Source organism: Callorhinus ursinus, unplaced genomic scaffold (assembly GCF_003265705.2).
Source record: "Callorhinus ursinus isolate GAN/ISIS: 27379988/994484 unplaced genomic scaffold, GSC_fseal_2.0 scaffold4, whole genome shotgun sequence".
Classification (NCBI taxonomy): domain Eukaryota; kingdom Metazoa; phylum Chordata; class Mammalia; order Carnivora; family Otariidae; genus Callorhinus; species Callorhinus ursinus.
In genome coordinates, this window is record NW_027397066.1 from 107095637 (window position 1) to 107120090 (window position 24454).

A 24454-nucleotide genomic window follows, 5' to 3' on the forward strand; every position below is an offset into this window, starting at 1 on the left:
TGGAGGGTTAAACTAGGTAGACCACAAAGCTGGGTTCTGTCCTACTCTAGGCTAGATGTGGAAATCATGATAGCTCTACTAGAAGGTAGGCGGGCCATCCTTTGGTCGTATAGTTGGTTCAGTATAAAGCATATGTTGATGCTTTAGGACTGTACTGTCTGTCTGGGCTTAATGAGTTGGTAGTTATGGTAGGCGATGATAGTAGTAAACAAACAGCTCTCATGAAGAACCTTGGAATGCCAAAGCTTGTAACAATCTGTACATATCCATGCCATGGAATACCCTTTCCAACCCTCTCTGAGGAAAGTTGCTTCACAGCATAGGCCTCTGGCACCAGCCAGCTTATTTGTGTTGGAGCCCGTCTTGTGTCAGCCCATGGTGGTCTGAATGGAGTGCTTTCTGCCCTTGCATTTGGGTCCATGGAACTGGGCCCGCCCTCAGGAGGGTCTGGGCACTTGGAAAGCCCTGATTGCAAGAAGGTCTGGGTCTGTGCAGTGGCCACTGCCCAGCCTCCCCAGCCTCCAGCCCTGACCGAATTTTGGCAGCAGTTGCCAGTCTGATGCAGAACTTGTCCAAGTGGAGGAGAGGCCGCCACAGACGTCAGCGTGGGGCCACGACACCGGCCGCAGCCATGGCAGGGCCCTGTTGGCCTCTGGGCTGGAGTCCTTCCCTTTGTTTGCTGGCCTGATCCAGGGGAATACCGGTGTGGTATTTACAGTTTGGGGTTGGATGGGCATTTTCTGTGCCAGTGCGAGCCCTCATCCAGCTGTAGTTGGAGCTATGGAAGCCTTTCTCCAGGTGCCCTGTGGAGGGCTGGCCCTCTGGTTGGATGAAGTAGCGTTGGGGTGTTTGCCGGCTGTGTCTGTAATTGCTGGGCTCCTGGGACTGGGTGGCCCTCGCCAGTCTCTGAAGTTACATACTGTGCCAGGGTGTGGCCCAGGGAAACAAGCCCTTCATTTCCTGCTTCCCAGCCCAGGATGCTCTGTCCTTAGGAGTTCTGGCAAATGTGGGAATGGGATCCACCAGCTATTGTTGGTATTTCCAAAACCTGAAGGAGATTGCATTTTTATCTTCAATAAAGCTGCAGAGGCTAATTAAAGCATTGAGTGTCCTTTCTTTTGGCAGGAATTATGGATTGTTATCTCAGGCCAATTAACAGCTCTGACCACCATCTTTTTTTTTTTTTCCCCTGTAAAAGTAAGACAAGAATTACATATTACTTAATGAATACTGCCCTTTTGGCACATTTTTTTTTTTTTTTTCAAAATACGGGATCTTTGGCTAGGATAAGGGAGCCAAATGTAAATGATGTTTTTGGGGTTTTTTGGTTGTTTTTAAATGTGCCTCTCAAAGACCCAGAGGGAAATTAAATTTTTACAAATAACGAGAGAAGTGTGCTGATACTTTAAAGTTTGTGAAGCAGGGCTTGCTTTTCCTGTTGAATTTCCTGTCAGGGCCGTGTTGACTTCCCTGTGGGAAGGCCTGGAATGTTGCTGGGGTTCTGGAACCAGGTACCTTGGGGATCCTCCTTGGTCGCCTACTTTCCACACCTGTACTTGTCCCCGAAACATTTCTCGCCTTCTCCAGTTACCAGCTGAGCTCTGCTCCATCACCCGTGATGATGAATGCACAAAAAAGAGTGCTGAGCAAAATTCAAACCTACTGATTTTGCATTTAGTAATTCAGGTTGATGAGGGGTAAACATAAAGTTATAGGAGGACTTCTGTTTTTCTGGGCACTCTCCAGCTTACAGATAAACAATGAAGAGGGACCAGAATTTTAGTGGATGAAACATACTTTCTGCCTTGTACCTCTTTATGTCTCATTGCATTTAATGAGTTTCCTTACATTTTTGAATAACTTTGCCTTCATTTTCTTAATTCAATTGGCTGTGCTTGGTTACCTTCATGCAAGTCTTTGGTGGTTTCTCTCTTGCATAAAAGTTAACTCTGCTTCCACTTCCATTCATATTTGACTATACTTTTTATTTGTTCTTTCCCCCCATCAGTTGCATCTTGTGACACTAAGGGATTGTGTAGGCATTCTTGAAACCCAAGTCTCTTCAAGACACACACAGATGGCTTTGCCCCTTTTCAAACCCGACTTGTGGCTTGGCTTTGAGAGGCAGAGCAAGCATCCTCTTGGGCTAGAGGAGCAATTAGCACAAAACTAGTCCATGGACTAGTCTTCTGTAGCCATTGGACTTGTACGTTGGCAGGAGCACTGGGTAACTGAAGCACGTGTGTGTCAGTTGGCTAAAGGCCCAAGTATATTTATGGTGAAACATTCCTGAGCCAGTTTTTTGAATATATGCATGAAGCTTTTGTATTGTGGAATATGGAAGTGAGTTGGACAGTGGAGCTAAGCTATGCTGGGATGGCGGAGCTGTGGGAGGTGTAGGGTCAGCCCCTGCTAGAAACAGCAACTATATGAGAGTCTTCTATCATGCAATTAAAGCAAATAGTTAATAACTACATTAAATTTGCTTACTTTCTGGTGGGAATTTCCACAGCAGTGCTTTATTTGCACAGGGTTGTCCCTAGCTTTGAAGTAATGCATAGGGGTGTGTCTTGGGTCTGCACTTTTGTGACACCAGTTGACCTACTGGACTCGATACTCATTGGTCCTAAGTGCCTTACTTTGTTAAGTTGGCTTAACATTCCTGAAGACACCAGCCTGTTATTTAGTATCTAGAAGCAAAGCAGTGTTGGAGACATAGGAGATTTGGTATTTGGTCAGTGGTGAGGTTCTCTCATAGTTTTCATTTTGTGATGGTGTGAACACCCAGACCACCACTCATTCCAAGTTCTGAACCTCACATGCGCTCTGCAACCTGGCTTATCACACACAAGTTACCAGTGGAGTGTGTGCAGTGGGTATTAGATTTACTCTTGAGGTTTTTCCTTATTTTAGATCTAGGGCAAGAAGCATGGCTATTTTTAATTTCAAAGGAGAGTGTTCGAGATACTTGCCTAGTAGGACCCGAAAACAGGGTTGAGTGCTCTGCATGTACAGGATCCATGCTCATGATGCTGTGATCTATGAGCCTTTTATTATAACTTTTATTGTTACCCCCACAGAGTTCTGTTTCAGTGGGAGTTTGGGGATATTAAAACAAGATATTTTCTCTGTTCATTCTTTCCAGTGTTTAAATAGAGAATTGTCTTAAATGGTGTACATGTCCAGAATTTTTAAAGTCACTTAAACTTGTCGCTAGATGGACTTAACTTTAGGAAATCCTCTCTTGTGTATGTCTAAGTAATTTTAGACATCGTTGCCAAATTTTTAGAGTTCCCAACTCCTCCTGAAAGCAACAAGAAAATAAAAAAGAATTTTACTTGCTATAGTCTTAGTTTAGTGTGCCATTAAATGTTAACATTCTGAAAACAAAAACAAAATGCAACAGCAACCAAGTGTGATCTTAGCACATGGTTTTTAAGAACTCACAGGTGGCTATAGCGTAAATCACTATCTCCTGGTCCTTGTGGTATTTGAAATACTCTCAGTTCTGGTTACATTGTTTGTTTTCACCCAACATACTTCAAAAAAAGTTTGTAGGGGCGCCTGGGTGGCTGCCTTCGGCTCAGGTCATGGTCCCAGGGTCCTGGGATTGAGCCCCGCATCGGGCTCCCTGCTCGGCGGGAAGCCTGCTTCTCCCTCTCCCACTCCCCCTGCTTGTGTTCCCTCTCTCTTAAAAAAAAAATTCTGTAACGTAACTTTTTTTTTTTTTAATTAAAAGGGGATGCAAATTATTTTGCTTGAATGATATTCTGGGAGCTTCTTGACCACTTGGGAGGTTCCACGGAGAGAGAGCATTGCTGTAGAGAGAACTGGTATAATACTGTCAAGGCTTGAGTCTCTGGCCTGTAGGCTTTCTGTGAATGTTTCTGTAGATGTTGGTGCATTCCTGTCAAGAGGCAGTGGCCCCAGCGAGTTGTCTTTAAATGCATTCTTGCTTTATTTTCCATGACCTCGTTTTCCTAGAACTCAAATATCTTTTTTTTTTTTTTTTTTTTTTAAAACCTATCTTCTAGAGGCGCCTGGGTGGTTCACTTGGTTGAGCTGAGCATCTGACTCTTGATCTTGGCTCAGGTCACGATCTCAGGGTTGATACCGATCCTTGTGTCAGGCTCCTCGCTCAGTGTGGGGAGTCTGCTTGAGACTCTCTCCACTCCCCCCATCCTGCCCTCGCTTGTGTTGTCTTTCCCTCTCTAAAATAATCAATCTTTAAAAACAAAACCAAACCTATCTTCTGATAAGTAAAGCGGGTATGTTCTTGGTGCCTGCCACCTTCAGTTCTTGAGTTACAGTGGTGGTGATTCTTGTTGAGCGTGACTGTTCTCAACACCACTATATTTTTTTTCCACTTAATTTTTTTTTGAGAATCTGCTGTGTGCACCATACCAACTTAGGTATACTGTATGTTGTAGTCACCTGTGTCTTGTGCCTGATGGCTCTTGACAGTGCTTAAAAGCAAGTAAACCAGAAAAGAGATCATCAGCAACAAATACCTGCTGTTGGACATGGAAGGGTCCTCTAGTTCTCTGTCCAGATTCTCACCTCGTTCAGCAGCAAAATCTAGGTTTTATGCAAATTACCTGTGTGAAGTAAAGTGGAGCATTATCTTTTCCTTTACTGTTCATGCGTGATAGAAAATCACTTATTTTCTGCATGCATTTAAAGTATGCATTTTGATACATTTTGAAATGTTTATACCCATGAAATCATAACACTCAGGATAATTTCTCTCTCTTTCCTAGTCAACTTCTGATCTACTTTGTCACTATAGATTGATTGGTTTATATCTTCCAGAGTTTTGTGTAAATGGAATAATGCAGTATGTACTCTTTGGCTTCTTCCATTCCACGTAATGATTCCAACATTATGTTGTGTGTATCAACTCATTTTTTTTTTTATTGCTGGGTAGTACTCCATTGTATGGATATACCATAATTTGGGTAGTAAATTGTATGGATACCACCGTATGTTTACTCATTCAGTTTGTTTGTGGCTATTTGGGTGATTACTGGCTTTTGGCTTTAATGAACATCCCTTTGGTCAGTGATAATTTAAATCTTGCCTTTTCCCCAGTCTCTCCCATTCTGCAAAGTGAGTTTAGAGATGCCTTTTTCTCTTCTTCCTTTTGCATTAAACTAGGAGGAAGAGGAACAGACTATTTCTGGGTGGGCCAGCATTTCCCTTGGATAAACCATCAGATACCACCTTTGTAACATCTTTGGGTACCTGGTTTTCAAAGCAGATGTGGCACAGACCCCATTTTCAAGAATATAAAAGCAGCCTTAGGAAAAGTTTCTAAGTGATTGCCATTACTTGGGTTGTGTTCTTGCCCAGCAAAGCTGTGCACTTCCTGGGAACCTTGGAAAGTACCTGGGAGGGACTCTGACAGATCCCTAAGAAGAGGCAAGAGTGTCAAGAAAAACCAAGAGTGGGCAAATTTGGGGGCACCTGGCTGGCTCAATCAGAAGAGCATGTGACTCTCGGGCTCCTGGGTGGCTCAGGGTCCTGGGATTGAACCCCAAGTCATAGCAGCGCCCCCCCGCCCCCCGTTTGTGCGCTCTCTCTCGATCTCAAATAAATGAATAAAATCTTTAAAAAAAGAGGGAACATGCAACTCTTGATCTCGGGGTCATGAGTTTGAGCCCACGTTGGGTTTAGAGATCACTTAAATAAAACTTGATAAAAAATGAGCAAATTTGTTGTTTCTCCTTTAACTCTGAAACTATTTGACTATAAAGACCTGGGGCACCTGGGTGGCTTAGTCAGTTAAGCGTCTGCCTTCAGCTCTGGTCATGATCCCAGGGTCCTGGGGTCCAGCCCCGCATCGGGCTCCCTGCTCAGCGGGGAGTCTGCTTCTCCCTCTGCTGTTCTCCCTCACTCTCTTTCCTTCTCAAATAAATAAATAAAATCTTAAAAAAATACTCACCTCCCCTCTGTTTTTAAAGTATAGCAATGGAATGATTCTTCTAAAATTTCTGGTTTTCTTATGTTTATAACCCTTTTCATAGTAATTCAAAGGAAAGGGGCCATACCTTTTTGCCCTGTTTCTTCTTCCTTCCCATGAACATTTGGGCATCCTTCTAGAGTTGTCTCTTCTCTCTCAGCCTGTGGGTGGGCCGGATGAGGGCCTGTAGGACCAGAGGAGAAAAGAGGCCAATCTTCCTCTCCAGGTTCCTGCCTTGGTTTCTGTCTTTCCTTTTTCCACTGGGGACCAGATTGAGGACTTCTGCAAGTTGGGTTCCCATCCCTGTGTGCCTAGAATATTTCTTTCAGTGTGGGAGTGAAACATTCTTATTCGTTGGAGTCTAAAGAGACATACTTATTCTTTAAGGAAGAATTTTCTAAAATATTTACTGAATAGTCCAGTAGGGCCACCTGTAGGAAATCTAATTCTGCTAACCTAACAGCAGTCAGTTGACCCAGTAACAGCCTTCAGAACTGGTGATCAGGGGTACTACCCACATCCTCCCTGTCAGAGAGGAGCTTGGAAATCTCCTTTAGTCTTGGTCATTGCAAATCTGATGATAGGCTTATGTGCAGAATCTATTTCTTAATGTCTCCAAGGTTTTAAGGGTGCTTTGATTCTGTGTCCCTTGTCTCTGGAATCCACAGAGGTAAAAGCTTCCTGTTTGAGTGGCAAATGATTTTACTGGTAGAATGGCAGTTCCCTCAGGTTTGGGCTTTTCTTTTGCGGAGGTTTGTTAATTTCTGGGAAATAGTACAGTATGTGTTCAGGGTAGAGGTGAGTGATTAGGAAGTTCGACACCCACTGGGAGCAGTTGTGAGGGCTGTTTCAGTTCTCTGGTGGTGGTATGGTACCCACAAACAGGAGGCCACTGCGGTTGACCAATAAAACAAGTGACACAAGGCAGATGTGGAGGTGGGGAGAAAAGAGGCTGGGATCTGTGGTATTGGTAGTTGCATTGAATATAACTTGGCCAATGATTGGATGTATCCTGAGTGAGGAGAGTTTAGGATGACTTTTAGATTTCTGAATTTTAGTAGAAATGGTAGTGGTATTCATCAAAGTAGAAGTAGAAGAGGAATAACAGGTTTGGGTAACTGTTGAGTCCAGTTTTTATCATGCTGAGTTGATTGACCTTAGGAACCCTGATCTTATCTGAAGGTGAACATGGACCTGGAGCTTGGCTGGGAGGTGAGTGTGGGAATGCAAGTCTGACAGTCTCCGGGGCACATTGGGAAGACCGAGGGCAGGGATAGGTGCTCCCTGGGGAGAACACTTGGAGCAAGAAGGAGAAACACTAATGTGTGCCGGATACATAGAAGACTGAAGGACCACTGAGGAGACACCAGGAAAGAGAATTGCCACCCGAGCTGGAGGGAGCATCTCAAACAGGATGGAGTTGGTGCTGCAAAGAGGTCTTAGGCCTGAGAGGAGCTTAGACATGGTGGCAGTTAGGAGACATGGGTACCTTGGTAGGGCTTCCAGATTCTGTGGCCTGGTGGGGGAGAGGCTGGATAATAGAGCATTAGTTAGTTGTGGAAGAAAGGCACAGAAAAGAGCCAGTTGGCATTTTTTTTTGGGAAAGGGGCGTAGGCAATTTTAAAAGTTATTTGGCCATAGCACTGAGTCTAGTGTAGTCTGAGCTTCCCCGTTCCAGGGTATGCTAAGTTCTTATGTTTTGTGGTGTCAAAACTTTTTTTGTTTGTTTGTTTTAGGGGTGGCATTATGATTTAACATAATGATCTAGCATTTAGAAAGTTTACTGAGAACTCAGTCAAATGTTTTTCAAATTGTATTTACCAATGTGAGAGACTTTGAACCTCTTAAGAAGTACAGGCTTCATATGCATGATGCTCTCAAAAGGCCTCCCCCTCCTGTGTGCTGTACTGGGCTACACAGCGAGCCACCAGAGTGATCTTGTTAGGCCTGCTCTGGAAAATGAGTGGTTTAAGTAAGTACTGGGAGTGGAGGAGCATTGTGGCTTATGTCTTGGGGAGGTGCTGAGATGAGCCTTGCTGAATTTGGTTAAAAAAGCCCCTGTGGGGGCGCCTGGGTGGCTGCTTCAGTTGGTTAAGTGTCTGCCTTCAGCTCAGGTTGTGATCCTGAGATCAAGCCTGGGGCTCCCTGCCCAGCAGGGAGTCTGCTCCCCACCCCCCTGCTCCTGCTGGTGAGTGCTCACGCTCTCTCTCGCTCTCTCTCTCTCTCTCAAATAAATAAAAATCTTGAAAAAAAAAAACAAAACCCTGTGAACACACAGTGATTTGTGTACTTTAAATTGTTCCTCTTTGGATGTTTGTCTTTAGGCCTCTCGACTACTTGGTCACAGAATTCCCGATCCCAGCATAGGAGAGGTTCGTGCTCCAGACATGAAGATCGAAAACCTTCAGAGGTATTTCCTGAATGATGCTGTGACTGTGCATGTCCTACCGTGTGCATGAGTACATATGATTGGCACACACCTGGTTGATTGATATTGATGTCTCTGCAATCATGGGCAAGTTACCTAACTTCTTTGTGCCTCAGTTTCCAAATTTATAAGATGGGGATGAAACAGGTGTTTGCCTCATAGGATTCTTGTGAGGATTAAGTGGGTTAATACACAGACATTAATACATACTAAGCACTTAAAAGAGTGCTCAGTAGTAAATGTTAGCTATTATTATTAATTATATTCTTTTTTTCCTTTTCTGTTTCATCTTCGCTGGCTCCCAACAACTTTTCCTCTGGCCAGGAGATCAGCGGGTTCGGCTGCTGCCAGTCACTGCCAGCCTCAAGTTAGTTTTGGCCATGAATTTGTGGCTTATTTGGCAACAACCCATTGTAATTCTGGGAGTTTTGTTTTGGCAATTACGTTTAAGGCTTTTTTTCCCCTTCTTTTTCGATTTGTTTCTCATCTTCTGTCTCCCTGCTCCCCCACATTTTGTTACCTACCTACCTGCCTACCTATTATCTATTGTCTCTTTATTTAAAATTGCTTTTAGGTGCATTTCTCTGCTGGCCTTTGTTGATTAGGGGCCTCTACCAGTCCTGAGATAGGTTTTCTTTGACAACCTTTGCCAGGCTTTGAGGATTTAGATGATTGCAGAAAGGGCATTTTAGTTTTATTACAGTTTTCAGGTGGGCAGGTTGTGGGGAAGAGAGCCTTTGGTTCAGCCCCTTGTTTTGTGCTGCCTCTTGAACGGGATGGCTTCAAAGACCACCTCATCCTGTAGCTGTAGAGCAGAGGCCTGGGTTCCACCAGGTACTTCTTTTTCTGTGCCTGTAATGGGAGTGCTGGGGGTTGCTGTGTTGAGGAGTGTAGGAGTTTTTAGTTGTGGAATAACATTCTCCACGAGGAAGTGTAGTATATATCCTTTAAAATAGTAGAAAACCATCCCAGGAGACACTGAAACATTAGATCAAACCTTCATGGGAAGGTGGCGGCCGTTTTATTGCCCTCATTTTCCCAGGCCTTTGTCATTTTGAACCTGCAGTGCTCCCCTCCTTTTCTCTGGGATCTGAGAGGCTCTGCCTTTTTTTCTTTCATTCTCTGTGCTGCCTCCACAACCAGTGTGCTCCCATTCACACTGTACTCCTGTTACTTCAGGACAAGAGGGCGGCGTGGGGGGCGGCTCAGATAGGGGAGCTAGTACTGGGCCTGATGGGCACCAGGCGCTGCAGGGAGGTTGAGTAGCATGGATGGCACCGGCCTGGTCCCTGAGTCGTGTTTTGTTTCTGATGTTTTTTCTAAAATTCTCTGAGTTGAGCTATTAGTTCGTACTACTTTGTATGTAGGTTAGCACTAACGTCGAATTCTGCCAGAGACCGGGGAGTCCGTTTAGGGCATCTGTTTCAGTTCTTGACTGTCCTCATCTGAGTCTTTCAGTAAAGGGAGGGTGGGCTGCCTTTTCTCATCTTGTTGCTTCAGTTTGATATTCCTTCTTCTTTGGCATACTCCCTTATTTTTTACTTATAAGGCTTAGTTGGAATGTGTTTTTTAACTGATTTGCTTCCTGAAAATGTAGACCTGTGATTTTTGTTTTAAAGGACTTTTCTCTTTTGGGGGTAAGTGGGCATGGGTGATAAGGTCCTGTGCACTTGGGCTGGGCCCCTGCTTCAGGGGGCTCAGTGCTGCATGGGAACCCGATCTTGCTTGTGCTTTTGTGGAGGGTGCACCCCCAGGTTATTGCTTGTTACTGGGACTTGAGAAACAAGAAGTGGCATACTGGGGAAAAGTCCGTGTCGAAAAAATGGCAGGCCAGAGAAGTGGCCTTTTTATTCAGACACTGCCCTCAGACTTTGTTATGGTGAAGTTTATTAAAGTCACCAGTCTGAAAAGCCACCAGGAAAAACAAATATGGACCTATTAGCAGGCCATATAATGTGAACTGTGCTTTGCAGCATAAGAAAGAACTCCCTGTCCCAAGAAGAGAGAGTTCAGCACTGTGACTTGTGTAAACAGAGAGTGTAGCTTACAGATGCAGGCATTCTCCATGCCAAATACAACTACGGGCCAGCGCTAATACCAGGGTCCGAGCTGCCTTACGCAGCCCTGGGAGCTTGGCGGCATGAGGTTCAGGCCCCGGCCAGCAGGCAGCGCCCCGGCCCTTTGCCCTGTCGGAGGGCTGACCATGCGAGGGCCACCTTTGCTCTTGTCTCCGCTCTGCCTCTGATGATGGGTGAGGAGCTCCCTCTGTACAGGGATACTTGGGAGTTTCGTGGGTCTGTTTTTGGCGGGGTGAAGAGAGGGTAGAGTAGCTTGCTTGCTTGCTTCTTTCTTTTTCTCTCCTTCCCTCCTCCTTTCCCCACAAATACTGCCTCCCTTATAGAAGTTATGCCAGGTGAAGGTGGGTAAACATGTTCTTTACAAGCCCCTTTTCTGACTTGACCTGTTGGTCTGTCATTGCTTCCTTCCCGGGTTTTCCCCACCTGTACGTCTGCGTGGCACCTGCCAACCAGGACCTGACTCCCCGGATACCTTGCCATTGGCCCTGGTGCCCTGGGTGGTGGCGGTCAGAGTATGGCAGAGGCGGCCCTGGTAGTTCTGGGTTTTGGCTTGAAGTTGTTGCATGGTTTGTGGAGTTTTATTTAATCTAAATAAAATTTATTTTTTTATTAAATAAATTAAAGCAGCCCTCTTTTGAATTGGGAGTTCCTAGAGTTTTTCGGGGGAGGACAGTGAGGTTTCTGTGGTCAGCTGCTGTAGGCTTGAGGAAGCGAGAGGATAGTGAGAGCCATTGCCTCCCCAGCCTGAGAGACCAAGGGCATGGCAGGCCGAGGGGTTCCTGCAGTAGGTCAGCCCTGGGCTCTGCTGATACAGTGACCTTGTTCCACGGCAGCTCCATGGTTACCCTGCAGCTGCCAGCACTCGGGAGTCAGAATGCAAATATGAAATATCAGTGTCCCTTTCTCTCCCTTTCCAGGTGTTTAGGACAGACCTGATCACCGCTATGAAGTTGCATGACTCCTATCAGCTGAACCCAGATGAGTACTATGTGTTGGCAGATCCCTGGAGACAGGAGTGGGAGAAAGGGGTCCAGGTGCCCGTGAGCCCTGGGACCATCCCTCAGCCTGTGGCCAGGTAGACATGCCTCTCCACCTGCCATTGCCTTTCTGCCGTGACAGCCAGGTGCCTGAGAAGAGCAGTGAAATAACGGCGCCTCAAGTGGCCACAGAAATGTGTAGAAACACACGTTAGGTCCACAGGGTAGTGATTTTGTGGGCCATGGTCCTCGAAACTTAGTATTCCAGCCATCTTGGGAAGGTGCTGCTCTCTTACGAGAGGAGGGCAAGTTCCAAGACATTTTGGGGAGGTGACTGGTTGGGGGAGGGAAATGTGGATATTTACACAACTGCTGCTTTTTTTCCCTCACTCCACCCCCAGTCGTGTTCACCCTGGAGAGGAGTGCCTGGCTTTTCGGGTCTTGCAGGGATGGGCTCCACCTCCGGAGAAAGGCAGGTGTGAGGAGGCCTGCCAGGTCATGGTTATGTGGAAGGGGAGCCTTCGGAGGAGGGACGTTTGAGGAGTTCTCCTCTGGATGGACTTTGCCCAGTTCTTGCCGGGCTTTCTTTGGAGTGCCGTATAAAGCACTTTTCCCCTTAAGGGTCTTGTGGGCCTGGGTCCTTGATGACTTACCTCCACGCGGAGCTGGGGCCAGTTTGCTCATTGGTTAACTGTGTTGCTCAGCTGAAGTGGAGGCCCCTCATAGGGAGGGAGGATTCAGGGCCTCTGTGCTCAGCTAGCGCCTGGTTTCTCTGCTGTGCTGTCGGTCAGCTGCCAGCTTTGTGAAGTGGGCTCTTGTACCATTGCTGATTATTATTGTTTTGGGGTCTCTGTGACAAATGTCCGCATAAGTGTGCGGGTTTAAATGACCACTCTGATGCCTCCATAGCCCAGAGTCCTGGGCTCTGCAGGATAAACACCGTGTTTGCCTTTGAGTCTACCTCTGGGGCACAACACCAGCTGTTTCAGCTTTGGCAATCCCCATCCAGGAATGACTCACCAAATCATTTTTTTATTTGGGAGCCCAGCACAAGAGCAGGATGTGTTACCACAGCTTATGGAGTATTTAGCTAAAACCCTGGTCTTGGTTGAGTCGGAGAAAGAACTCCCTTTGGTTTGCCTATTTCAGTGTCCTGTGGGTAAAATCAGTCTGGTAATTATGAGGTTGATGACAGTACTCTGACACTCTTTGGACCACTTGTTGATGCTGACACATGGCGACATTGGGGAGGAACTGTGTGGACGTGCGGGGCTGTGATGCTGGGCCTGTGTCTTTAGGAAGAGGGCCCTTCCTTCCAAGTTGGGAGGGATTCGATGTTGTGTGCTGACATTTCTTTCGAATGGGGTGCGGTAGAAGGCACTCCAGGTGTTAACAGGTTTGGGGAGAAGGTGGCAGTGTAAGGAGAAGCAGGAGCTTGTGCTCCTCTCCTGGGATCCTAAGTGTGTGTTGGGAGAGTCCCCTACTTGGCTAGGCCTCTCGGATTCTTAGTCTGCTTAGGAACGGACAAGGCCTCGTTTGGTTTTTACGATTAGAGGTGGTGGGTTTGTCCCCTTGGTTCCCCAGTGCCCTGCTCTGCAGGTTCTGCCTTGGTGGCTCTCTGCTGTGTGTTGTTTGAGAGCCCAGTGCTAGGCCTTCAGCAGGGTGTGCATGCCTGATCAGTAGAAAGTGATTTAGTCGCGAACCCTTGAAACTGACGGGGCCAGTGTTTCGGGGCTGCCAGTGGGTCGGGGCAGCTGCTGTCCTAGATCAGGGCAGGCCATGCGGCATCCTGGGAAGCCGATGGGAAAAAGCGGGTTTTGAGGACGTCTCAGTGTTTTCACTCGTACGTGTTTCCCTTGTGGGGGCTTTAATGAATCCCACTTAGTTTTTTTAGCAGTGACGTTAGGGTTTTAAGCCTGTCTATTTGGTGATAACCTGGGGTTTAGGGCATTGGAAGTGGAAGCAAGTTTTGGGCCTTGTGACAGACTTGCTTTCATGTGGCAGGAAGGGTAACCTGGCTGCTTTGTTTCCTTGTTAACTAGGGTCGTGTCTGAAGAGAAATCCCTCATGTTCATCAGGCCCAAGAAATACATTGTGTCGCCGGGCTCCGAGCCTCCAGAGTTGGGCTATGTTGATATCCGGACGCTGGCCGACACTGTGTGTCGTTACGACCTCAACGACATGGACGCTGCATGGCTGGAACTGACCAATGAGGAATTTAAGGAGATGGGTGAGAGACCATGGGTTATATTGTTTTATTAACGAATGACAAATAGAGAAGACTTTCCGGCATAAGGGTGTGTAGTAGATAGAAGCTCCTCAGTGTCGCCCGGTGAAGCCAGCGCCATCCTCGCTTCAGTCTCAGAATCCTAGGGTCTTGTTTGGGATTAGCGTGTCTGGCTATGGCACCTGTGTTCAGAGGGACTGAGTCTGTGAGAGGCTTCTAGAGAGAGTGGTGGGATTGAAGAAGGATACTTTCCATGGGCACGGGAGGCAGGGTTCTTCCCCACCTCTGCCTGATCTACCCTCCTCCCTTACTTACCTCAAGGGAACTGAAGCCCAGAGAAATGAAGTGACTTCCCCAAGTTGACAGGAGGGTCTGGTCCACACAGTGTCCTGCCCTGGTGTTGTTTTCCAGCAATGCCATTCAGATCCTTTCTTCTTGTGGCCTGTTGTTTCTCACAGTAAACTCCCTGCAAGCCAAGCTGTCCATTTTCTAATACCCCTCTTGTATTTTACCTCGGTGGTTCTCCTCAAGTCCTGCTCCAAACCCGGAGTGCTTTTACCTTTTACCTGTTTACCTCTGTCCTGCTTTCTTTCTGTGAAACTCCCGCTTGGCTGAGCGTTTTGCCCATTGTGATCTGTTTTCTATGAGTTCTTCTTTTTGTGTGTATCCACCGCTCAGAGCTTCTGTACCTCATTTTACTTGCGCCTCCCAGTGTCAAGACCAGGATGGCACGTAGGTTTCATTGCTGTCTCTAACCGCTACGTACTGCTCGGAGGGCTGTGATGAGCAGGCGCACGGAGATCAAGTCTGGGCTCGGTGTGAGAGACTCTGAGGACTCATTAGAATTAGTGCTGTGGGTCCTGGGTTGGGGAGAGGTGGCAGAGAGGTCTGTTGGCGGTTTGGCACCCAGGGAGCATCTGCAGGATGCTTGGTGGGAGATCTCAGAGCCCTGAGGGACAAAGACTGCTTTTGCTGTGGATCGGTCCCTGAGCCTCGCCCAGGGCCCTGCAGACAGCAGATGCCTGTTGGGCTGCCTCGCTGCTCCCGGCCCGTTGAATGGGAGCAGCAGTGCCGACTGAGCCGGGGGAAGGTTGTTGCTTTCTCCTTGTTTGATCACTCACTTATCTTGACAAAGTACAGTGCTTTCCTTCTGGTCTCTGCTTTTAAAAGGTGTTAGTGGTCAGGATGTTAGCAAGCCAGGAGGTTGTTTTATACAATCTCTTCATAAGTTTTCAGAGCTCTCTTGGAACTGAATACCGTTCAGTTCTAGCTTCAAAGATTATAAAGTTCTGCTTTGTAGCAGCTGTGTAAGGACCCGTATCATGCACTTGACTGGCTAGGTGTCTTGTCTTACGGCAGAGGGTACAGCCAAAGACGCTGAGGGCTTTGTGGGTGGTTTAAGTAATGAGTACTGGGCTAACTCACCAGATTGAAAGGTAGTGTGGAATACTTTGGCAAGACAGATACGCGGTTGTCTAACATAAATTGAACATATGCTTTTTAAGATGTTTTAGTTTTTATTGGTCTTTGTAATGGGAGAAGTTACTTATAAGGCATATGATTGTATTTTCAAAGCCAGTGTTGGTTTCACAACTGGTAGGAAGAATTGAGATGTAAGTGCCTGGCCAGGCCGTGGAGGATCTTACCAGTAAATAGAGTGTGAGAGATGGGTAGGTGGCTTTTTTGAGTATGTGCTTAGAGCTTAACCACGGTGTCAGCTCTGATGTAGTCTCCAAATTTTTAAAAAGTGTTAATTTGATGGTTTTATGTTTATCAGAGTCACTAGAGCACAAAAGTTGGCTCTAGTGACCTTTCTATTGTTTCTTGCCATTTACACATTCTGTTAGAATATTTTTATAACCTGTTTTTTTCTTTCTGCATGAGTATTTTCATTGTAGGAAATTTGGACTATATCCACAAGTGGAAGAAAATAAAAGTCTTATCTCACCACTACTGTAACCACGATAACCACTTGAAATTTATTTTTGATCATTCTTGCATAAGAATGCATTTTATTTGATTCACAATGAGCTGTTTCCTTTGCTTCAGACATTCCTTGTGTTTCATGTGTCTTTCATGTGTCTGATTAACTATGCATCTCAACTTTGTAAATTCAGAGGGTGAGGAGGGATAAACCAGTTAAAAACATTTGTGTGCTCACAGTGAAATCTGTTCTCAGAGCAACATTTTCAGCAGTGAGAAATGAATGTTTTGCAGAAGACACCCAAACCATAATATATGGTCATGGTGTTTTTAAAAAAATACTTATTTATTTAGAAGATTTTATTTATTTAAGAGAGCACGAGCAGAGGGAGAGGGAAAGGAAGAAGCAGACTATCCGCTGAGCAGGGCGTCTGACTCGGGGCTTGATCCCAGGACACTGGGATCATGACCTAAGCCGAAGGCAGACACTTAACGAGTGAGCCACCCAGGTGCCCCCCCCCTTTTTAAAGATTTTATTTATTTGAGAGGGGGAGAGGGAGAAGCAGACTCCACACTGAGCAGGGAGCCCGACGTGGGGGCTCTATCCCAGGGTCCTGGGATCATGACCTGAGCCAAAAGCAGATGCTTGATTGAGCCACCCAGGCGCCCCATGTGGTCATGGTTTTGAAGTCACTTACATGTTAGTTGTTATGTATAATATAATGAAATGGTAGTTTAACAATATATGTATTTAATATCCTTAAACCCTTTTAGGATTTGTCTTTTGTTTTTCTACTTACAGCACTACATCTCAGTGCCTGACCATAAGTAACAAACTGTTGCATGGAATATTCTTTCTGCCTTTTAATTTGAAGATCTTCCTTGGAACAGTGTGAGAGGCATTCAGTAGAAAATGTTTGGGACACTCAGAATGGATTTATTTATAAGATGATTTATACATTGTAAATACACTAATAATGTCTTACTGTAATATTTATTAATATGGTTTTATTAAAATGTTTTTGTGGCATTTTTCCCTTAGGAATGCCTGAATTAGATGAGTACACCATGGAAAGGGTCCTGGAGGAATTCGAACAGCGATGCTATGACAATATGAATCATGCTATAGAGACTGAAGAAGGCCTGGGCATTGAATACGATGAAGATGTTGTCTGTGATGTCTGTCAGTCCCCTGACGGTGAGGACGGCAATGAGATGGTGTTCTGTGACAAATGCAACATCTGTGTGCACCAGGTATGTGGGCAGTAAGGCCCAGAAAGAGCGGAGCCGCCTGGGGTGTGAGCTCACCTGATGCCTGGGAGGCCAGAGGTTTTACCCCGGATGGGGTCTATTTTCCTGCTGTCCTGAGTGAGTGGAAGAAGTGTGCTCAATGGACGACATCTTTTTGTTCCTAATAGTTTCTTACCGTGTTTGAAGTATTTCCTGCTACTTCTTACATAACTGGAAGAATAGGATCCTCTGTGGAAATCTTCTTCCCTCAAATAATGTTTTTATTCCTATCCATAGAAGTAAGGTTTACTTCAGAGGAACACATGAGCCCCCTCTGTCCTGGCTCTCACAGCGGAGTTTAGAGATGAACACTGGGGCGGGGGGTGGAGGGCAGTTTCTAAAAGGTGCTTAGTTTGCTGTATGAGTTTGTGAGGCTGCCATAACGAAATCCCCCAAACGGGGTGGATAACAGACATTTATTATTTTGCAATTCTGAAGACTAGAAGTGTGAAATCAAGGTGTGTTGGCGGGGCCATGTTCTCTCAGAAACCTATAGGGGAATCCTTCCTTGCATTTGTCTGGCTTCTGGTGGTTTGCTAACAATTATTGTGTTCTTTGGTTTGCAGCCGCACAATTCTGGTCTCTGCCTTTGTTGTCCCATGGTGTCCTCCTGTGTCTGTCTTCACACATGGCTACCTTCTCCTAAGGACACCCGTCATAATAGATCTAGGGGCCCACCTTACTCTCCTGTATGACACCATCTTAACTGATTATTACCTGTTACGACCCTGTTTCCCAATAAGGCCACATTCTGAGGGACTGGGGTTAGGATAACTTCATAACTATTTGGGACTCAGTTCAACCCATAACATTTGCTGTGTTATATAAACTGATGTTAAAGAAGAGTAAGGAAGTTCCTTTTCTGAAATGTTATCTCCTGTCCTTTGTGATGCCCACTGGCATTTGGTGGTTGCTTGCTCCCATCCACAGAAAGGTAAATCCTCCGACTTCAGTAAGGATGGGCACTGGTCGATTTTAAAAGCTTGTGACCGTCTCCGTCTCTTCTTTCTTCTGTATTCCTTAATGCAATAATGAAGTAATTTGGATTTCTGGGGGACACTTGTTCGTATATATGCTCATGATTTAAAAGGCTATCATCCATCTGTTGTTGAGATTTAAAACAAACTTAAAGACTTCTGTGGAATAGTTCTTTGGGTGACCTCTCAGAAAGAAGAATCAAGTTTGTTCTGTGAAGTTCTTGCTGATCATATTCCTTCTAATACGTCTTCCTCTGGGGCTTCCCCTCTGCCTGAACACATCACCACCAGTGGCCTTGTGTCAGCTCATCCTGACAAGAAGACATGAGGCCACAGTCTCTTGCTTTAGTCTTGTTACAGGTCACCTTTTGACTCTAGATGTTCAGATTATCTGGGAAGTTTCCCTGGGATAACAGAATTCTCGAAGTGGTTTTGTTGTGTCAAGATCATTGTGACTACCAGTGTTGCCGTTTTGTTGCTGGTTTTCTTTTCCTGGATGAAGCTTCAGTATTTTTTATGCCATTTTACTTAGTTTTTCTCCATGAGAATTTTGAGAACAAGGGTTCTCCTTGAAAACTAGTTGAACCCCCTGTTTTATAAATGGGCTCACTGACGTCAGGTTGGGCTGTTTAGGGCCCCCTGTGGTTTAGTAGCATCGTTGGAACTGGAACTTGGGACCCTGGACCCCCAGCTCCACCCCTGTGCCCAGCCTTCTGCCATGCCACATTGCCCCTTTGCCCTCACATTTCACCTTCCTGTTGGGAGGTTCTTGAAGGCTTCTCTTGAAGGCATACTGTATTTAATCTTTTAATTTAGCATACACTTGATTTTCCAGTAAAAAAAAGTTCTCTCTTCAAATGTGACTTTTCTCTAGAATGCCTGATGCAGACCTTTTTAGTGTTTGAAACCTTATGTCTTTTAGCCCTATTAAAAGTTTTTTTTTTTTTCTGGGAAGTCGGTGTTGACAGTGGCTCACTCATGGTACCGACCTAAGGCTCCTAAGCTCCAATCTTGGTGTTACTTAACTTTGCTCCTCTCTTCATGCTTGTGGTTTCCTTTCTGGGTCCTGGCTATTCAGATTGCAGAGTAGCTGTGTTTTTCCTGTCTGGATTGGAGCTATGTTACTGTGTCTCCCGACTTCCTGACTTCTGGTTCATTTAAGGATAAAGTTCTGAACAGTTTGGTGTTTTTAAAGGTTCTGAATGTGCTCCTGGTACCATCCTGGTTTTGTTTCTTCACTTTTCTTTTTTTGAACCGTCTTAATGACTTGAGTGGTAAAATCCTCGATTTCAACAGTTTTATGTTGTCTTGTGTAATTTTGCCATCTTGTGCAAAGCAGGCTTTGTTTTAAATATTGGCTGAAGAGACCAAAGTCTCTCTGTCTACAAGGTCTTATTTTTCTGTGCCTGTTGTGTTCACTTGGGAGAGTGGTGGGGTCTAGTGAGGGGACTTTGTTTAGCTATGGGACTGCGGAAGCTCCTTAGTTCATCCTTCTTTCAGAGGTCATCTCGTTGAACAGCTTTCGGAGACTCCACTGCTTTGTGTGTTTTTCCCTCCCTTTGTATCCCACCCACATCAGTAAATCAGAGAAGGAAAAGCTTCCCCCACTTAGCCTCATGGAGTGTTTTGAGAATTTACTGCCCACTATTTAGAAACTTGGTGTAGATAGGTGCCTGTAGCAATTGAGCAAAGCAGATTTTCTGTAAACCTTTTTGTCCTCCAGGAGTTTTCAGGACCACCTTCTGGTAAATAAGTATGTGAAGATCCAGGTACCTCCTGGCTGCTACTGTGAGGCTGCCTGGCATTTTTGCTGAGGGGAGAGTGTCTCTAGCTGGGTGGATGTGGGAGAACCTCTATTCTGTTCTCTTAAAATCTTTCTAGGTGTATTTTAAATTGATAGATACATGGGGAAAAATAAATCTTTCTTGTTTCTCTGTTTTCCTTGGGGGATATGCTGTGGCTTCACAGGCCTGTTACGGAATCCTCAAGGTCCCCGAGGGCAGTTGGCTATGCCGGACGTGTGCCCTGGGGGTTCAGCCAAAGTGTTTGCTGTGTCCCAAGAAAGGCGGAGCGATGAAGCCTACCCGCAGTGGCACCAAATGGGTCCACGTCAGCTGTGCTCTGTGGATCCCTGAGGTAGGTGTGGTTCTTAATAGTAGCCTAGCTCAGGAGTACTACGGGCTTTTAACTGGGTGTGGGGGTGGGGAGCCGCTCATAAATACGGGGAATTGCAGCTGATGAGTAAAAAGGCATCTTTTAATTGCTGTCTTTTTTACCCCCTCTTAAACGATATCTCAGGCGTACTGTCATCTTGACATGGTATATAAATTTGTGGGAGTGTTAACTGGGAGCAGCAGTGAGTTGGACTCTCAGATGGTTGTGTTCAAACTTCGCTTCAGAACTGTGTCCCAGCTAACCCTCCCACTGCTGACGTGCGTTCCCGGGAGTGGGCCTGCGGCGCTGACAGCCATGGCCTCTCTCTGGCCTTCCCCAGGGATCAGCCCTAAGTCCCTGGGCCTGGTGAGCTGTCCATGCAGCACTAGGATGGTTAAAGAACCACTGCTTTAGGTCACATTTTTGTGATTTTCTTTCTAATTTCGGGTCTGGTCTAATTTATTTCAAGTCCCAAACCTTGACTAATTTAATTTGCATGGCTCACTATGAGACTATCATTTGTGATTCAAATTTCAAGCATTTTTTTTGGTTTGTGATTTTGGTGCATTTTTCCTCCTGAGGAAAATTATCTGGGAATGATTTGGATTGGAGTCTTGGTAGCACCGGATCTCATGGTTTGGTATTAACAGGGATACAGTTCAGTGATCCAGGCTGAATGCAGACAGGATGCCTTATTTATTTTGGGGAATTTTCCACTTTGAATGTAGTAATGTTTTCTGACTGAAGAAGATGGTTTTCTTCGCTGAGGGAGATACTAAAATTAGTATATATTTACTTCATTGTTCACAAACTATTTAAATTTATTTAAGAAGGCTTTTTGGTCTTGACCACTTCATTGTGGGCCAGCGGTCTAGTAGACTGCATTGTGCCCATGCAGACCCATCTTTGCTGTCCAAACACTCAGGTGAGAAATGGCTGTTACCGGTTATCTGAGTGTTTTTAACAACAGGACCCTCCGCCCCTGATGAATGGAGGGCAATGGAACATGGGGACTGGGCTCTGGGTTCTCTACTGCTGCTGGCTCAGAGCTGGCCCCTGCGCTTGTCCAGATGCTCGGAACTAGGGGTTTTCCTGCCCTAGGAGAGTGCATGCATGCCCCTTGCCACTGGCTGGCAGGAGGTCTGTAGGAAAATATGTTGCTGCTGTCTGTGCTCAGCTCTTGCTTGTCTGATGGTCTCTGCCGCCCTGTCTTACCATTCCTTGGGCCTCTAGGTGAGCATTGGCAGCCCTGAGAAGATGGAGCCCATCACGAAGGTGTCTCACATCCCCAGCAGTCGGTGGGCGCTGGTGTGTAGTCTCTGCAATGAGAAGTTTGGGGCCTCCATACAGGTAATCCGCTTGGTCATAATGGCGTTATTTTCCTTCTCTGTTTCCGGGCTGGACGAGGAAGGGCTCTGTGAACGGTCAAGGGGATTTGGGGATGGGTCTAGGATCAAGGTTCCCACAGGTCTTCTGAGGCTGCTGAGGAATGATTCGAGCCCAGTGCAAACACGTTTAGCCGGTGGATTGTATCCAATGTAACCAGAGCCCCAGCTGTAACAATCACAGAGCAACTCGGAAGGCCGCCTGAGCTGTAAGGCAGTTCCAGTTTGTCTCTGGTTTCTGCCTTTCTGCGCCAAGCTGGCACTGCAGCTCTTCCCACAGGTGAACACCTTCTGGGACGAACCAGTCTCGACTCTGGAGCAGCGGTCACCCTCCAACCTGCACTTTCAGGGCTGGTGGCAGAGCCGCCCCTGTGGCTGCCTCCCAACACTGCTGGGCTCGGTGCGCTCGTGGGGTGTGCGAGACCTTAGCTGTGTACCATTCTAAATCCGCTTGGTGTGCCGATACCTTTGTGTCTGGTAGACTAGAGTCCTTGGAGCACCAACTGGGTAGACGGACACCCACGAGGTGCCACACCAAGTGTTGTTCGCAGAGGCTGTTCTCTGCATGCAGGTTGGATATCTGATTTGTCATGGCACCGCGTGTGTGGGACGGGGGTGGGGTGGGGGCTGCTGTGTGAAAACCGGGCCTGTGTTTTTTATGTACACACACACACACACACACACACACACACACACACAGAAAATCATTAGGTAGGTAGAACTATGGAGGGAATGTAAATGACGTGCTGGTTTTGCAGGTTTTCTAGAACTCTGTGCTCCAGAGCTTGATTTCTGGGCCTCACTGCGATGCTGTTTCATTCACCAAGGTTTCAGTTGCCGTTTGTGGTGGACATTGGCCCTAAAGGTCGAGTCCAGCTCTTCCCACGTCAGGGCCACAGGCTGGTCCTTGGTCTCCACCACACATGCTAAGAGCAGAGGCCCTGTTTTGGAGTGGCTTCTCTCAGTGCAGAAAACACAACAAATCGGCACGGATATGAACTGCCAGGCTTAGGTTTTAAGGAAATGACCTCATTGGGCAAAATCATTTTCTGTTTTGGCTAATAATACTTCTTTCAGGAAAGTTACCCACTGACCGGAGGTTTTTAAAATTTTACATGTTGTAAATCTGGTGTTTCTACTTTTCTTCATTATCACCTCCACTGGAGTTCAAGAATCCAAAATGTAACAAATATTCAGAGGGTGAGGCATGAGATAGCTGGTGGGATTTGGCTACAGATCTTGAACATAGCGCAAGGTTTTGCGTGTGAATAGAATCAGTTTAAAACTAAAACATGGCAAAACCGTCTGGCTTTTGAGAAAGAACGGTAGAGAAAATTTTTTAAAAGCCTCAGAATTAAAAACAAGCATTAGAGCCCTGGGAGTGCGTTTCTGCGTAGAACTACCCATGTGAACACTTGCAGGACACAAGCTGAGGGAGACCGAGGTAAATGGAAGTTACTTCTTCCATGTTACCTGATGTTTTGCGGGTAGAATTTATGCCCTTTCCTGACTACACCAATCCTGGTCCTGAACTGATGTTTGTGAGTGGTGGGTGAAGGAGAGCTTTTGTTTCTCTTTTGAAGAGAGAACGGTAAAATGACTTTTTTTTTTGATTGCCACTGACCTCTTTTTCCCAGAATGTTAATTTGAAGGAGTCTAAGAGGCCAAGTAAGGTTGGTGATTTTTCGTATCTTCACAGAATAGATTGATTTTATTAAAGAATTCCTCTCTGAGATGTCTGCAGCTGTGAAGGCTCTGGTTTATGTTTCTGTAACATCTGTTTGCTGAGTCAACCTGAATAGGAAAACCCAAAGGAGGGCCGTTTGGCGCCTTTACAAAGCCCTGTATAAATATTCTGCTGCAGTCCACCCCTCTTCAAGGTCGGAGCGTTTGGGTTAGGTGTAGTTGAAGCCACGCCCAGAGAGTGTCTCAGTCATCTGTTCCTACTTTCTCTTCCCAGTTGGCCGTGTGCTAAAAGGGAGGAGCACTTTGTCTTTTAATGATAGTGGCCAGGTGTGTGTGTGTGTGTGTGTGTGTGTTCTGCCTGCCACTAAAGCTGATTTCACACATTTCTTGGACTTGAGATTATTTATAGGTAAAATTAAGAGATTTATGTGACTTCATGTGCCTTAAGTGTTTGTAATGGGGGGATTGGTGAAAGGAGCTGGATTTTCTGTACTTCTGGGTAAAAGAGACTTTATAAAAATGGAAGAAATCACGGCTGGCAGTGAGTCACCTCTTAAATACTGAAATGAATAGGGGAAAAAGCCCCGACTCCAGCCTCTGCCATTTGTGGTTATGGGATTCAGGGTCTGTTGAATAAGTTTAATTAAGCTTTTCAGCTGGCCTGGGGCCACTGGGCTCTGCTCCTCTCTGCAGTCCTGGTGTGCCCGGGGATCACTTGGCCTCACACAAATACAGTGTTGCTTTTAAGGGACTGGCTTCAGTCACTGCAAGGAATCTCCTTCCAGGGATTTACTCAGCAAGATCAGATGGGGAGAAGTTAATGACTTTTCTCCTGCTAGCCTTCTGGCTTGCCACCTACATCAAGGCTCTAATTGTAGCCCTGATCAGGCAGTGAGAGGGAAGGTGTTCAGTGAGGAGGAAGGCACAGCGGGGTGGTGCCTGGTCTCTAGGACGACCTCCCTTTGGCCCACAGGAAGCGGGTCCTTCACAGTTGTGCTGCCACTCTGCAGTTAGTCCCGCATGATGCTGGGCCGCCCCTGGCCCTGGAAGCCTTCTGCATCCGGTGGAGCTTCTTCACCAGTGAGGAGACCTTTTTCCATCCCCCTTCCTGTGCTGAATTCTCCTTTTTCCTGTTCTTTCCTACTCTTCCAGGAGTTTTCTATTCACTCTCAGACTTGAGCAGCCCTCAGCTGCTTGGAAGAAATGTACCATTTATTTTCCCACTCATGTAGGGCTCTTCCTGGCTGGAAGTAAGCGTGAGGATTCACGTTCCTTGAGAAACTCTGACTAGTAGTTATTTTTCCTGAAGAGATTCTTTTTCAAGCTTTTTATATAAGCACTTAAAAAAATTTTATTTTGAAGATTTT

The 24454-nt window shown here is 46.1% G+C and overlaps 1 protein-coding gene across 14 annotated transcripts in view; it reads left to right on the plus strand.

The window, feature by feature from the left end:
- The window catches only part of JADE1 (jade family PHD finger 1), a 59285-nt gene that overhangs the window by 20867 nt on the left and 13964 nt on the right, over window positions 1-24454 (plus strand). For 8 of the 14 annotated variants that reach the window (XM_025874174.2, XM_073892254.1, XM_025874175.2 and 5 more), the window contains exons 3-8: window positions 8287-8372; window positions 11386-11543; window positions 13488-13675; window positions 16638-16849; window positions 19831-19998; window positions 21250-21366. In XM_025874174.2, the coding sequence (XP_025729959.1) occupies window positions 8287-8372; window positions 11386-11543; window positions 13488-13675; window positions 16638-16849; window positions 19831-19998; window positions 21250-21366 (929 nt within the window). Of the gene's footprint in view, window positions 1-8286; window positions 8373-8714; window positions 8758-11385; window positions 11544-13487; window positions 13676-16637; window positions 16850-19830; window positions 19999-21249; window positions 21367-24454 lie in introns of all 14 variants that reach the window. The other 6 variants (XM_073892257.1, XM_073892260.1, XM_073892256.1 and 3 more) reach the window with 1 other exon arrangement.